The sequence below is a fragment of the Xyrauchen texanus genome, chromosome 39 (assembly GCF_025860055.1).
Source record: "Xyrauchen texanus isolate HMW12.3.18 chromosome 39, RBS_HiC_50CHRs, whole genome shotgun sequence".
Classification (NCBI taxonomy): Eukaryota; Metazoa; Chordata; class Actinopteri; order Cypriniformes; family Catostomidae; genus Xyrauchen; species Xyrauchen texanus.
Window position 1 is genome coordinate 3,679,886 of NC_068314.1, and position 16,980 is coordinate 3,696,865.

General features: G+C 37.2%; 1 protein-coding gene across 2 annotated transcripts in view; it reads right to left on the minus strand.

The window, feature by feature from the left end:
- Positions 1-16,980, minus strand: part of LOC127633045 (spectrin beta chain, non-erythrocytic 1) — a 106,385-nt gene that overhangs the window by 73,127 nt on the left and 16,278 nt on the right. Inside the window, exon 2 of one of the 2 annotated variants that reach the window (XM_052111912.1) lies at positions 352-564. In XM_052111912.1, the coding sequence (XP_051967872.1) occupies positions 352-496 (145 nt within the window). In that variant the 5' untranslated portion in view covers positions 497-564. The remainder of the gene's footprint in view (positions 1-351; positions 565-16,980) is intronic. The other variant, XM_052111913.1, reaches the window with a different exon arrangement.

Below are 16,980 nucleotides of genomic sequence, written 5' to 3' on the forward strand. Positions count from 1 at the left end.
CGAGGGGAGAGAATTGCCAAACTCGCAACCATAAAGCCCAAGGACCCCCACCGGGCAGTCAAGGGCCCCTGGCAGTCAAGGGCTCCTGGCAGTCAAGGGCCCCTGGTAGTCAAGGGCCCCTGGGCACTGGCCCCATTGGCCCAGTCAGTAATCCATCCCTGATCAGCATACTGATGAACATGTAATCACACTCACTGACATGCCAATGCTCTATGCTACTTCTGTCGCTCTATGAAGTAAAGAAGGAATTTCTGTACTTTTTAACTTTTTTGAAGATGAAAAACAAACATGTATCACAGTTTTCTATCGCAAAACACTACAAATAAAGATAAATAATATTATCGTACTCACCTGCTAGAGCTTTGATGCGAGAGCGCTCAAACAATCGTGCTGAGCTGTTTTCGTTGTCCCATTCGTCGTCCCAGCGGTTGTTGACACTGTCCTGGTACTGCTGCTGGATGTCCATGTGATCGTATTCCGCGGCTACTGTCGTCATCCTGACCTCTGACCTTTCGCCTTTTCACCGTTCACCCTTCCTCATGGGCGACTTCCTCTGAAGCCTTGCTGAAAGAGACAAAGATGCCAAAGGTTATTACAGTTATGGCACATTCTAGCTCATGTACGGTCATATGCGATTATTAGCCACATAAAATATATGCTAAAATTCAGAATGTTTTAATTGCAAAGTGTGTTTGTGCTGTGTTTCTTTCAAATAAATGTCACATTCACATGAGGATATTGTTCTTCATTGTGCACTCTGGACTGCTGAACTTTGCAAATACACTGCACTTATTCTCCATAAACTCATCCATTCTCTGTCTGAAGAGAGCCGTTTCACCACTCATCCATCAATAAGGCATCTGGAGTTCTGACGCTGAGCTAAACTTCTTTGTCTTGGGCCAGTGCTTTAAGTACATACTGCCACCTGTTGTACAACCCAGAGAACTGCCTCAATGGACAAACAGTCATGTGTTGTTCCTCACCCAAAGTCTACAATAATTCACAGGCGTGACGGGCTGGCCAGGCAAGTGGCAGGATTACAATAATGTAACGTTGTGTTCCTGGCCAAGAGTTTTACCCACCCCTGTTCTGCTGCGTTCAGCCCTGCTCTGCTAATTGAAATCAGCAGTCTGCCCTCAAACGCATGAGTGCATCTCGGCTTGATGACATCAGCAAATAACTCTTTTATGTGTGCACGTTGTGTATGTGTGCACAAATTGACGTTGTCAGCAGTCAGGCCTAAAAGATCGACAGCTTATGATGCCCACCTACACTACATTTCTCAAGTGTAGTCGAAAGACAAACTGCTGCAACCTATTTCTTTATATTTGTTTGGCGAAATTGCTAGTCAATTTGCATAATACATTTCACACAATTATACACCACATTCCTTGTTTCAGTTTTACCAAGTTTAATATATTTTGTTTTAGAGCGTTCGTTCGTTCGTTCATTCATTCATACAGTAGGCTAGGCTAGCGTCGTACGGGTGAAACTGCGCACGATGGCAGACGGTGCTAATATTGTCGACCTGATTTTGGCGAAGCCATTTGAAAGTCTTCCTTACGAGGAAAAAATTAGAATTAAACAGCAGGGCAGATCAACACCTAAGATTGATTTAGTGCAAAAAATAGGGAAAAATAACAGGTCTTTTCAGCTCTCCTGGTATGACAAAGTTAGCTGGCTGACTGGAAGTGCTGTGACAAATAAAATGTACTGCTGGCCATGCCTCTTGATGAAACCATCTCACGGATGTGTTGTTTGGTCAAAAGTGGGGTTTGGCGATCTGTCTAACTTTGACAGGGCATATAAAAGACATGAAAAGAGCAATGAACATGTGAGTGCATGTGCAAGATTAAGTTGCATGGGCAGGATCAGGGTTGAGCATGCAATCAATGAAGGTGCTCGCATTCAAGTGACTAAACATAATGAAACAGTCAAACAAGTAGGGCAGAATTTACTTTTAAATAAGTTTATAATGTAGGCCGAAAATGAGCTTCCCCTCTTTGAAAGACCAGCAGCCGCCACTGATACATACATACATACAGACTATTTCATGTAGTTTTATGTTGTTTAATAAAGTTTTAGCTGTCATCACATATAACACTCCTACACAAATGGTTTCATCCGTCTATGGTGACACATTTTCATCAAACTCAAATACAAATTGTCAAAGTTTATCAATTAAATCAAATTCAATTTAAATTCATAATAATACTGCTGCAGTATTTGTGGCCAATGACATAAATGCTATAACTGTGTCATTGCTGAACAACTAGTAGAGTGGATTTGAGAACTTTTAAACTGTGCAGGCTGGGGGACCAGCTTAAACCAGCTAAGACCAGCCAACCATCTCAGTCTGGTTTTAGCTGGGGTTTGTTTATAGGGTTGTCTGGCATTTTTCATATTTTAATTGAAAATTAAAAAAATGTATTTTATTTTTAAAGAAAATATTTTACACTGCTGATATTAAGCTGCGGTCACACTGCCAGCTAATTTGTCGCTGCATGTCGCCAGTGGTGTTTATGGAGAGTCTAAACAGTTTCTTTGCAATTAACATTATTATTAAAATATTAGGATCACGTGAGCTCTACCATATTAGAGCTTGGACATATCTGTCAAAAAACAGAGCGTTTCCAAGGCATTTCATCATGTAAAACACATGGGTGTTAGAGTAACACCCGTGTCCCAGAAATGGCTAGTGGTGGCACAGTCAGCTAAATATAACTGTGCCTTTGGGACGGGCTTTTTCACATCTGAAGAGTGGAGAGATTTGGGTTTGGAGTAGATACACGCGCAGAACGACAACCAATGAGCAAGATGACACAGAACGAAAGGACAAAGATATATAGTCTATCTTTGTGGTCAAAAGAGTCAAAATAACATTGTATATCACAATGATGTACCCCTTACAAAAAGTAATGTGGTGGTACCATGCGCAGGTACATAGATGGTTACATATAATAGTGCTGTACTTTGTACTGTACACTAAATGGTATTCTTTGATTATCATAGTCTTAAATAAGTGCTGTGGTGGTACCATGGTAGAGTGATGATGTCAATTGGTGATTCCATGGTTCTGAATTACTACAATATTCATGCACCATGGTGTTTACATGCTACATAGACAATGATACATGCCCAAAAAACATCTTCCTCTTTAGTAATTTTGGTTAGGGAATTAATAGACCATGGTATTTAAATGGTACTATAGGGTACTTCAAAGACTACTGTGGTTATACCATGGTACACATCCAAAAACATGGTATTACCACGGTACTAGCATGTTTTGGGCACTGTTAACATGTTACTACCATGTTTTTGGAAACTGTACCATAGTTTCTTCCAAGTTCTTTAGACAGGTACCATGATACTACCATGTTTTTTGGACACTGTCCCATGGTACTACCACGTTTCTGGTCATGTACCATGGTAATTCAATGTTTTTTTAAACTTGTCCCATGATAATACCATGCTTTTTAGACATGTACCATGGTACTATCATGTTCTTTGGACATGTACCATGATGCTACTTTGTTCTTTGGATGTGTACCATAGTTCTACAATGTTTTTGGACACCTACCATGGTACTACCATGTGTTTTGGACATGTTCCATGGTACTACCATGTTTTCTGGACATGTACCATGACAATGCCATGTTTTTTGGACATTGTACATGGTTCTACCAAGTCTTTTCATGTTTAACATGAAACTACCATGCTTTTGGACACCTACCATGTTACTACCAAATTTTTTTGGACACTCAACCATAGTTTTACCATGGTTTTGGACATGTGACATGGTACTGCCATGTTTTTTGGATAATGTACCATAGCTCTACCAAGTTTTTTAGACATGCACAATGGTACCAACACATTTTTTGGAAACTGTACCATAGTTCTACCAAGTTTTTCAGACATGTACCAGTAGTTACATGGTATTCTTGGAGGTACCTTGGAGTACCATGCATATACCATGGTAAATGGTATTACAGTACCATGGTATATGCCAAAATACCACAGTATTATCATTTGAAGCCATCACTGTACCATTGTACCACAGTGCTTTTATTGTAAAGGACCAAACTTTTAAATTTGTAATTATGGTTATATATCACCAAATTTAATAATGGTAATATCCATTTCTTTAAAGAGAAAAAAAATTTACCTTAAAAATTTCATTTTTAAGGTAATACCAAGGTACCTGGGGGAAACATACACATTCCCTTACAAAAATTGAGAGTTCACACCAAATTTGCCGCAAATTCATCACAGATCATATTCACATGCAAATTAGCTTTGCGGCAAACTTGCGACAATTTGTCCATTGTTACCACAGGTTTGCCAGAGGTTCACCACTACTGGTGAAGAGCTGCAAACTTCTGGCAAACATTTGCGAGGAAGAAGCACAAGCTCCTTTGCATGTGAGAATAACGAGTGGCAAGTTTGTAAGGGTTTACACAACAGAAAGGCACACCCTCAAAATTCCTCATCAGATTTCACAAATTTTACTTTGACACAAATAAATTTAAACTGGAGTGAATCTAATTAGCAAGTAATGCATATATTTAGTTAAAGACAGCAGGTGACCTGACTGGAGACATCCTCATGTCAGTATGCCAGATAGACTGATGAGTTTGTCTGGCTAAAAGAGAAAACACACATTTCTTAGTGCATCTGAGAGACGCTGGAAAATCAATAAGTCAAACGAGAGCATGTGCTCTGCAGTAAAAGCTTCGGCCAAGTACACTCTGTGATGTATCGACTGTCTGGCACAAAATTACCATCCTCTCGGACCCCACTATCGAAAATGGACAGTGTTTATTTGTTTACACAACAAGAAATCTGCGCAACATGCATCAAACATTTTGATGATTTACTGTACAAGCTTCCCCTCACAGAAAAAGCACCATGATATTACCATAAAAATATACATATTAAAAACATGGCATTAACATGGGATTTTTATTGAGACACTACCATGATGGTTATACCATAGTATTATTTGTGGTAACTTACAGTATCATTAAAAAAGTGTTAGTTTTTCTCAACGAGAAAAAAATGTAGGGCGGGATTTTTGGGACCGTTTCCATTGGGCAATAATTGAATGGTGGAAAGTATCTCTATATGACAGGTGGTTGTAGTGGAGGGGTTGAAAGAGGGATTGTTGAAGCCAGCTGAAAAGTGAAGTTGTTCCAGAGGCAGAGCAAGTTATTAAAATTTAAGAAAGATTATGAAAACAAAAATTTATTTTCCTTCAGAATGACATACACCAATGAATAATTTATAACTGCCAAAAAGTACCACAGTACTTTCAACTGGTTTTCAGTACATTTACTATGATAAAACCTAGGCTATCCTTTGAAATAGCAAATACCATGGCATATAAATATGGTAATATCTATGGGAATGTACCAAAATGCCCTAGTAATTACCATCTGAAACATCGCTGAAGAATAAAACCACCACATTATGTTTTTTGTAAAGGTCTACAGCTAAGTACATACCTAAACCAACATCAATGTGAGGATTTCAGTGTGACATAATGCTAATTGTCTTTGAACAATTATACAGGTTACATTAAAGACCAGGGCTTGTTAGCTAGCTAAATGTGTTTATGTGAGTGTCAGTGTGCATCCGTCTATATTGCTGAGGTCAAAGCTGGCGTTAGCATGAACGCTGAGCCGCGCTAGTCCTGTCTGCAGAGCTTTTTATAGCCCTAGCACTGGCATACACCCAGAGGCTGCAGCAACATCGACTCTGTCTTAATCATTTGCTTTCAGATGCGCTACTCCACTGTTATCACGACCATCCTTGTTGTAATCTTCCTTTCTCTTCCTCTCAAAGACCATTAAAGTCAGAGTCTCCTTCTATTTCTCTCCACAGATTTATTTAGCTTGTAAACAACAGTATTAAGTATCTTTTATCAAACTGCTTTGACACAACAGTGCTAAACAATCAGCGCTAACAATACAGCTAATGAGATAAAATGGCATAGTTGGAAAAAAAAACCGAATCTAACTTATAAACAGTTATTGTGGTTTGGACTAATTTTTTTCATATTTTGATAGCTAGGTTTTAAAAATTGAAAAATAGATTTAATGGTATCGTCTGGCCTGTTAATATTAGCCCTTAGCATTTAGCTCTCAAAAATATTAATGTGAGGAATGCAACTAAAATCGATTCTTGGCATGAAATTACCAGTGCAGTATTATTGTGAGGAAACATTGCAATCAATGACTAAAAACTGTTCAACGAACGAAAACCAAAAACTAACAACATCTATTGCAGAGCGTAACCAAAAACAGCAACAAAGTGATTTTCAATTGTTCTTGAGTAAAAACTTTATTTTTAAATGCTGGTAAACGGTTAATATAACCGATTAATTTAGTTCCGATCATTTTTTCATGAAGCCAAAGGGATCATAACAGTACATTTTAGGAACTACACCACTTCACGTTGCCTGAAACACGTGCTTTAATCCTGAAGGAAACTGTTGCATCACACAGTTGTGAATGAAGCATTCTCTGAATGAAGACCTTTTTAACAACTATGTATAATTACTACTGTACATATACTGTAAATACACGGCTAAATAAGATACAAGGAAAACAAAGACTCTAACTCCTCCTGCCTAGCAACCAGAAGGGTTTACCCTAGCAACCAAGTAACAAATCACATATCTCTGCACCAAAAAATAGCAGAAACCAATAAATAGTACATTTCTCATTTGTTTACAATTCTTCAATGAAATTATTGTTAGATATGACGCATTAATACAGATTTGATGCTGCTGGGTTTTAACAGAGAAACGAGAAACAGATCTGTAATTAAAATGACACTTAACTGTTAATTAACTCTATGCTTGTTATTATTTATATGTGGATGCATCCACCACACAGCAAACAAATTAACCGCTTATTTTCACTTATATTGGTTAGGCAAGTGGCTCATTTTGTGCTTGTCCCCCCATTTTAAAAAGAACGTAATAACCTTTATTTTATTTTGTTCTAACCGGTTACTATTTGGAATCAAAATTAAAAACATTTCGCTTTTGGTCCCTGAGTGCATTACTGTATAACGCAATAATCTTTTCAGCACCCTAAGTGATTATAGGGTTAGCTCACCCAAAAATTCAATAATCCGAATGTTTATCAAAGCCTGTATGACTATGTTAGACACAGTCACCATTAGGAGGAGATATTAGGCAGTATGTTTGCCACAGTCACCAATCACTTTTACTGTATACAAAAAAGATGCAATGAATACGAATGGTGACTGAGACAAACACTCTATTGTGTCTATTGTGATGTAAAATATTGCAAAACTTTGAAATATCAATTTGTCAGTAATAAATGTGTGATTTCGAAGATAGTCTCTTCCTAAAATCATCACGCAAAATTCTCTCTCTATTTACACTGTCAATGTTTCCGGCCACCCTATATTCTCCAGGAAATGGCTCTATCACTGGCAGTGCTTTCACAAATGCCCTCTTTTGCCATTTCATTTATATTCTGCCCCCCTCATTCTCCCCATGAGGTGGAAACCGTCAAACCCTCTTTGAGAGCATATTAAAGCGGCCATTATTAAAGAGTATGAATCCGGAAACTTCCGCTCTGGTCAACATATTTCATGTGAACGGTTCTCAGAACAAATTTGGGGGGTGGGGGTTGCAAAACGACCCCTCTTAGCGAATTGAGAGAAATATCACAACTGCAGCCAATGAATGCAAACCAGTTCCATACGCCTATTGAGAACACTGTAGCACAAAACCATCCATGACGGATCAAATCTTTAAAGTGTTTTGACAGCATTGTGTTTTAGTATCCAGACTCTCTAGCCAAGTATCTTGGTGGGAGACGCATAGAAGACAATGCTGAAGGCATTCTAACTCATCGGATGACAATACAGTTGGAACATTTGGGAAAAGCCAAGAAAATGGTAACACGCTAAGAATATCTCTATGTTAGCATGAGGCCCAAGCATATGACCTCCAGGAGAGGGCAGTATCGCATGAAATCAAAGAATAGACTCTCAATGAACATGCCATTTCATAAAGATTTCATGACAAACCGGATATCCCGGGCTAAGAGTTATGACTAAAAGGACTTTAGGACTCAGCTGTCAGCTAAAAGCACAAATATTTGGTTTGAGAAGCACATCAATATGGAGTTAGGGTTAGTAATCTATCAAAAATATAAACACCATATTTATATAATTTGGCAGGACAGCCAAGAACACAGATTTTTGTTCCAAAACATAAACTTTTATCTAGTTTAATTGTTGAACAATGAATGAAAAATGTGGATAGAAATTCTGTAGCATTATCTAAATGCAGGTCTATCTTGATGATATATTTGAAAATGACTGATGATATATTTACGTTACAATAACATTTTTAATAAAAATAAATCTCTCAATTTGCTCACAAATTATTGAGTCTCAAGGAGCGACACACAAAATCCATTTCTAAACCTCTTAGGGATCCTTGCAAATGTTGGCAATCACATTAACAGGAAGTAAGAAAGCCATTTTCAAGCTTTTAATCGGGAGGGAGAGTTTTACCTCCTACTATTAAATTAAGTTAATAAACGGAAGTTCAGGAGGAGCACACCCATCTAATCTTCCAATTAATTACCAGTATATAAAAGTGACCTCTGACCTCGTCATACTGTCAGCTCTCCCAGCTCTTTACATCGGCCCAGACTACTATCTCCATCCTTACTAGTCTGGGGGGGGTTATAAATTTGCTCGAGTTTCAAGTCGCCTCCTCGAGCTCCTCCATTGAAGCCAGCAAGCAAAACCAGTTTTACCATTCACGCAAAGATTATAGGGTCACGCAAACTCTTGAACAAGCAAACGCGATTCGAAAAGTCACACACAATGTGCCAAAATAAATTAATAGCATAACAGACTCGACAGTGTTAGTTTGCCCCAAAATTTAAATCCCCAAACATATTTTTTTCTAATTTTTTCATGACCTCTTCTTAACCGAAAGACAAATAATTTGTCACACTCCAAGAACTCAAAAAGTTAATTTAAAAGAAATGGTAAAAACATGCACAATGCATATACATTTGAACCTAAATCTTAAAATGTTCATTTTAAATGTCCATTTATCAACTTGCAATCACACCAGGATTTAGCACATTTCTCAGCATTAGAGAGGTCATTTTTATTCTTCACACGAGTGGAGCTTTAGTTCGTAACAGTTTGAGCGCAAATGTGTATAAATCACCAGCGTCCTTGGTAACCTCAGTGTTACCAAATGAGTGAAAGAGCCCTTTTGTGTGTAAAGCCATCAGACTCAATGTGTCTTTTTATCATCGGTGCATAAAGTCGGGCCATTTTAATGTGTTTCTCTGTATAAAAAAAAGGCATTGTGTGTTTCCTGAGAGCATACGAGTTTCGTAACACCTCAGTGCTGTGGCCGTTGACTTTAAGAGCCTGTGAATTTATCCTCACATGCTGTGCAGATGTCAATGTATATTTAAAATACATATGGCTTCCGAGACATATATTATTTACTAGGTGAGAAGGGACATTCTTGTACGGAATATCTTTCATGGTGATGATAAAATAGGGCGTTTCAAAAACCTTTTCCATTGCTGCATATTTTGGAAAACAATGGCATTAGGAAACTGGAAAAGTTTTCAAACACAAATGGATTACCGTGGAGAAGCATTCAGAATCGTTCTGTCATTTTCTTTAATTTCTTTTGATAATTTTTTTTTTTTACTATTTATAATTGTATTGATTTATGATTTAATAAAAGACGAAAGTACACAATAACAGAAATACACACACACACACACACACGTTGGGTTTCCATGTTTTATGGGGACTTTCCATAGCCATAATGGTTTTTATATTGTACAAACTTTATATTCTATCCCCTCACCCTCACCCTACCCCTCACAGAAAACTTTCTGCATTTTTACATTTTCAAAAAACATAATTTAGTATGATTTATAAGCTGTTTTCCTCATGGGGACCAACGTCACAATATCAAAAATTTCAGGTTTTACTATCCTTATGGGGACATTTGGTCTTCAACAAAGTGATAAATACACGCCCACGGCCACGCCCACACCCCCTAAAAAACAGAACATCTGTAAAAACTTCCCATATAAGAACTACAGCTCTAACATTTATCAGTATCTTAATTTTAGTGTAGCATTTTACAATGTGTCCAGTACACTCTATTCAATATTTTATAATTCATTAATCGAGTCTTCATTTCTCAAGAGTTTTTATACCATGAACCAATGATCTCTTGCCAGGTCTCTTGTGCCATCTCGTACCCAATATCCTCTTCCCACACTCGCTATAAACCTATAAAATTAGTAGGATGTGACCGCCTTAATAAAGACTAGAACTGGGATGATTGATTACATTTTTTGATGGTTTTGGTGGCTCATACCAAATTACCACAGTTTTACTGTAACAATAACTGTACTATGGTATTTTGGCGTTATATTGAGGTGTAAATTCACAAAAGGTTTATTTAAAAATAACCAAAAAATGTGTCATTGCATTGCCATGTGTAATTTTGCACATAACATGATAATACCATGTTACATGAATAACCCTTACAAAAATGGAGAGTTCACCGCAAACTTCCCGCAAATTCGCCACTGATCATTTTTACATGCAAATGAGCTTTGCAGCAAACTTGCGGCAAATTGTCCACTGTGTATTTTAAATGAATTATTATTACTTTTGTGATTCAGAGCTATCACACGTCTTCAAGTGGCTTTGAATAAAATGCAATAGTCATATGAACTACTTTAATTGTGTTTTTATGGTTCTTTTATGTCATTTTTGGAGCTTGACAGTAACGAACTTGAGTAACACACAGCTCCTCGGTCCGATACACGATCCGTCAAAAAGCTTCAGTATCGGAGCCGATACCAATCCAGGTCTTGGATCGGTGCATCCCTATTTGAGGTATCAGTCATATGTATTACACAAATAGTGCACAGAAGGCTAATTTATGCTTACTGGGTGAAGAGCCTTGACGAACGATGACGAAATGCAGTGACGTTTTTGTTCTGCCAAGGTGATTGTTTGGTGATGTTTCTCTTGATCATGCACATCTCTGTATGCTTGACCAAAGAGAACGACTAATAGAAGAGTGTTGATGATAGTTTATAAGTAATCGTGGCCGTAGTTTGGACGAGACATTTTTTATTTACAATCCCGTGTGCCAGCTGAGAAATTACCATGGTTACCAAAGTTGAAAATTGATAACTTTGAAGCCCATCTCTCAGATTTTGTCCACTTTTTTGTAAGATTCACAAAACAAACTCCACAAAGACAACATGGCCACGACAAAATGCTTGGAAATCGACTGCGCTTTTTATTAAGTCAGATCAGATAACTTGATGGCAAAAGTGGAATGGGCTCTGTGACATGTTTAATAAGACAAAGAAGTGATGCAGCACAAAAAAGTAATCGACGGAAAGACCTGCGTTATCGGCATTACTTCCATGGCTGGAACAGTACTTTAAACAGTTACCCTCAACAAACAAATTTTAAAACGATGGCAGACGTATTTTAAACATCGGCTTCATTTGTCTAGGGAGCTTTAGTTTGTCTAAGAGTAAATTAGAGGAATTTAAAAAACAATTATAGTTAACACTAACCCAAACTATCAGCAATATCTAGGGTGATAGTAACAAGTAATGATGTATTTTGGCAGAAAACCATGATAAATATGTGTAAGAGAAAGAAGGGCCCACTCATTGCATTTCACAAGAGAAGAAACGGTTATAACAGAGAAATAAACAATTCGTATGATTCTGTTGCATATGCGTGGGATGTTACGGGTGTTCTGCTTCACAATGGGTTGCCTAGGTTACTGTGACATTACTCTGGCCCACTGATGGAGGAGTGGGCTGATCCCTTCATTCTGTTGAACTCCTCCAACTCCTGTTGCAGCCCACACAGAGCACACACACACACACACACACACACACACACACACACACACACACAAACACACACTTACTCGCTCTAGACCAGTTTGTGCCTGTCCACAGACACCCACACACACATGGTCTACAGTAGGACAAACATCTCGCTACTGATTTTGCTTTGCAATTGAGACTATAGATATACATGCTAACAATTGTGACATTATAATTTGCAATTTTAAGTTTACATCTCACATTTTTTGAGGTTATATCTTGCAATTGCTAGTTCAAACTGTATCTCACAACTGAGACTTTGTTTTTCACAATTGCAAGAAATAAAGTTATACATTTTGAGATCTGGGCTTCCATATGATCTTCATTTGAAAGATCCCACTTTATTAATTCTTACAATCCCAAGATCAATCTTTTACTTTTATTTAGGGTTACTTCAGTTTTGGTTGTGTTTATCTGTTCAATAAATATCAATTGAACTGTATAGTTTGGGGGCCTGTTGTTGTCAATAATGTACCAAGGTAAAAGGTCCCGATATAATTAAAAGAATTAGCTGAGAATTTCTACAAACAAAATAGACATTATAACTAAAATATACCTAAATAATCAGAATGTAATCAAATAGTATCAAAATCAGAATCAAATCAAATTCAGAATTGAACCAAATCGGGTAATCAGAATCGATACCTGCGTAGCAAGGTTTAAACGTAGCAAAATTAATGCATTTTCACACAAAAACACATTAGTCGTCCTATTAAAAATACTTGACCCTGGCCGGCATTCTGTCCCACTCTGTTGCGCTCCATCTGCATTATATTTATACAGCCCCACAGTAATGTGTCTGCTCAGGGTCACCCGAAAAAGTTAAATTATACAGGGCTTCTTTTAGAACAATTAGTCGGCAGACTAGTACTTCAAGCAACCCATAGACTAGTTGGTTTCAAAAATGTGTAGTTTTACACATCCCAAGTCTGGACACTGAACTGGACTTGTGGGGTCGGAATGCATCCAAGACTTTTCCAAAACGTACACTATGGTAATCAAGCAAAGACCCTTGAAAACCATGAAGTATTATCAATGTCCATTGTGAAACGCTCCCTTAAACTGCAGCTAAAATTTCTAGGGCATTACATCCTCTTTAGATTTTAGTGTTGCCAAGTAACAAGTGGCCTACACAGAACAGAAAATGCCAGTAGCAAATAAGAAGCGCCATCTGGTTCTGCCGCCTGTTTCTGTGCCCACCATAAGACTCTAGATATCAAACAGACGAAGATAATTTTGGAGAAACTGGGTCTGGTCACCAGCCATCACCACAAGTAGGTTTGTCACAAACAAAACATTTCAGTGGCTCATACTGTACCAACACCCAACACCAGTGAAATGTAATGATTCTTGACACCAATTTCGATACAATAAATAGGATACAAGGACAACACAGTGAAAACTAAATTAATTTAGTTATGCTAATTTAATGTTTCATTTGTTAAGTACATAATTCCTGCACCACTAACATCACCAATCGGAATTGTAAAATGTAGTTTTTGAATATGTTTCCTGAACAGTCCCCACCATTATGTTGAACCAAAACTAAATTCTTCATGATTCAATTATGAAGCACAAAGGCCATCAAAAACCATAACAGGCATCTAATGAGACCCATTACCCCAATAGGAACCCCATGATGTCAGGCCTGTTCCTCAATAAAAACATATTACACATGCAAAATAACAATAGGTAAATTAGAAGAATCTGTGACGTCAAAGCATGGGGTACAAAACAGATGTTGATGCTTTTGCCAACTATAAAAAGAAGCAATTAAGTTCTAGGCAAGATGCTTGTAACAATTCCCTCATTATGTCATCTCTTTGCCAGATAAAACAATTCCCACACACGACATGACAAGAAATTTCATTCGGTTTGTTTCAGTGATTGATGAAATTACATGACAAAAATAAACTTAGCATTATGTTTTTTAAACAGGCCTTCAGATCTCAAGAAACGTCGGTCCCTGGAGAAACACTGGCTAAAGAGGCCACCAGAAATGGACAGATGGATGGAAATGGCAGGAAAATAAGTACACATCCCTGAAGAGGGAAGCTAGGCATTTCTGCTGTGCTCTTCCAAAGGTTACTAAGTTCCCATGACCAACATGCTAGGCTAGACTGCTCGCACTTCTTAAAAAACAACACCCCGGTTTCCTGGCGTTGCGTGTAGCACTGAGATTGGCTAACTCATGCGTTGTAAAACTTTAAAGTAATATTTATTTTGGTGTAGTATTAGCAGGAGTCGTAAATTTGAATGATTCCCAGTCTACGCATTTATTGTTTTACATTATTTAACTGTGAAAACTTGTGGAAATGTGCAGAAAACCAGATAATTTTAAGTTAAAAATAAAAAAAATTACAACTATGCCCAATTTTGAGCAGAATTTGTGCAAAATGTAACACCATAAATGGAACATAATAGTATTAAATATGACTCTTGCGCTATATTCGAAGTCTTCTGAAGTCGTATGATAGATTTGTAGGACTGGGTAAAATATAGATTTTCCAAAGCATCGCGATCTTCATTTGAATGATCTAGATATAGTTTCTTAAATCCCAAGATCAATCTTTTACTATATGCGCAGCGCTCTACAATACACTTGCCAAATTTCCAATTGTAATTAGCTGCTGGCTGGTGTGTTCAGATTTAACTCACCAGAGATTGCGTCCTTTTACTGCGTTTTAGGAAAGTTCCGTGTAACGTGTGTCCAAAGACAAGATCCATGCAACAGAATAAAAATAATCATTGAATAATGTCTCGTTTAATATCCTTTGTGTTCTTGACAGTCAAATATTGATCAAAAACAACAAAAAAGAAACCACTTAAATATAATCATGTATAGCACAGATGAGGTAAAGAAGCCGTTCGAGTCCTCATTAATATGTACTCATTAACTTAATCTCTTCACAGAACTGCCAGTTCTCTTAAAGAGATAGTACCGATTTTTTGCTTGCGTTCTACAAATCAATGTAAATACTTGTAAATAGTATAAATTAAGCATTAAAAGGAATATTCTGGGTTCAATACGAGTTAAGCTCAATCGACAGCATTTGTGGCATAACACTGATAACCAAAAAGATTTATTTAGACTAATCTCTCCTTTTGTTTAAAGAAAGATAGAATCGAGGTTACGGTGAGGCACTTGCAATGGAAATTAATGGGACCAACTTTTGGAGGGTTTAAAAGGCAGAAATGTGAAGTTTTTAATTTTATAAAAGCACATATTAATTATTTTAAAAATGGTGTATTATTCCACACATTCTCACGGCGACATCGTAAGAATTCGTATGGACGTAATTTTTCCCACCGTGTCTGATATTAAAATCAGTGCGACACACTTTGCAAAAGGCGTGTGCATTGTCGATATAGGTTCGAGAGATTCAATTCTTCCATCCAGCTGTTATTTACATGTATATTTTGTTTTTTTAGCCGGAGCACCACCCAAGTCTCCTCCCATCTACCAGTGATTCAACTTCCCGCGTCTACTATATTCCTGCGATATGCAGGAAAGGACAGTGAACACCCCCCGGCTCAACTTTTGGGCCAGCTGCTATGTAAAATCCTAGGCCAATTTCTCTTCCCAGTCCAGCCCTGACTGCAATTAAATACATGTGCATTTAATAATTCTATTTTGAATTAAATGCTCAACTTTTCCAATGTAATCACGAGTCAAGTAGTCTCGACGGCTGCAGCTGCTTGTGTTTCACATTGACAAATTTGCAACCGCTTTGCCAGAATTCTGTATACAAAGGCAGCACTCCAAAAGATCGTATTATTATGTATTGTTTAGTTTTAATGAATTACAACCATGTGAAAGGAAAAATGCAAGCAACTAGCACAGTACAGCACGATATAACAGTTGTGAGCGAGACGCCATGTATCAAGAACACATTCTGTATATAGTGGAGAAAAACCGCACGCACGATCCAGGCTGTTAGAGGAGCACCGTAACCTTGAATCACTCACAATGTACACACACAACACTATTAAGCACAGACAGACGATTTATTTTGCGAATATTGAATATTCTCATAGGAAAGACCAAAATTTAGAGCTCTTTAATATCTCAATTGCTTCTTCTAAAAAGATTTGACATTAAATGGAGAGCAAATGGTTTATTCATTCATCAAGTTCATTGGTTCAGCTTTCAGTGTAAGCTGACGACATCATCCAGACAGAAAGGACAAACGATCCAATCGCTCGTCTGTGTTTTGTTAGATATCTGGAGATGCCATTAGCTCAGAACGTCACGCTTGCCAGAGAATAAGCTCCATTATGACATCACTTCCTGGGGCCAGGAGTCTCTGGAAAATGTTTGCGGTTTTGTTCTCTTTTGAACCCGGGGAACTTTTACAAAGAGACAGTTTGCTAAACGTAATGTCTTGCCAGAATAGCACTGTGTTTTCGATATAAACCCGAGTGCAAGATTTCCCACCAAACTAAAAATAGTTTAATGAGCGTCTACATCAAGAGATGTTAATAGTTGAATCTCACAAGATCTGTCCGGGTCATATTTCACCCCAAAACTAAAATATAGGACTAATAAATTGTATTTTAAAAGTAAACAAAAGGAAGCCTATTTTCATGGTCATTTCCATTTTTTTGCACTGTGACATTATTTACATGACAATTAAGCACGTTTTCCCGCCACATTCTCAATACTGTAATACATCTTGGCATTTTACTTGCATTTTTTTTATTTCCTTATTCTTAAAAGTAATTATTTCTGTTTACTGTAATTTTTACTGTACTACATTAAAACAAATTACTGAAATATATCGACTTCATGAAAATCAGCAAAAATGAAAAGACAGTACAATAAATAATACCATGATGTAAAAAATGTCAATATTTATATAATATATTGTTGACTTTTTTTATTTTTTTATTTTATAACAGTAATAAAAATGGAAATATATGGGAGCCTATTTCAGCCACATGGGGATAGAAATTGTGTTTTAGTAAGTCATAATTAAGAGAAACAAAGTTCTAATCACTTATTAGATTC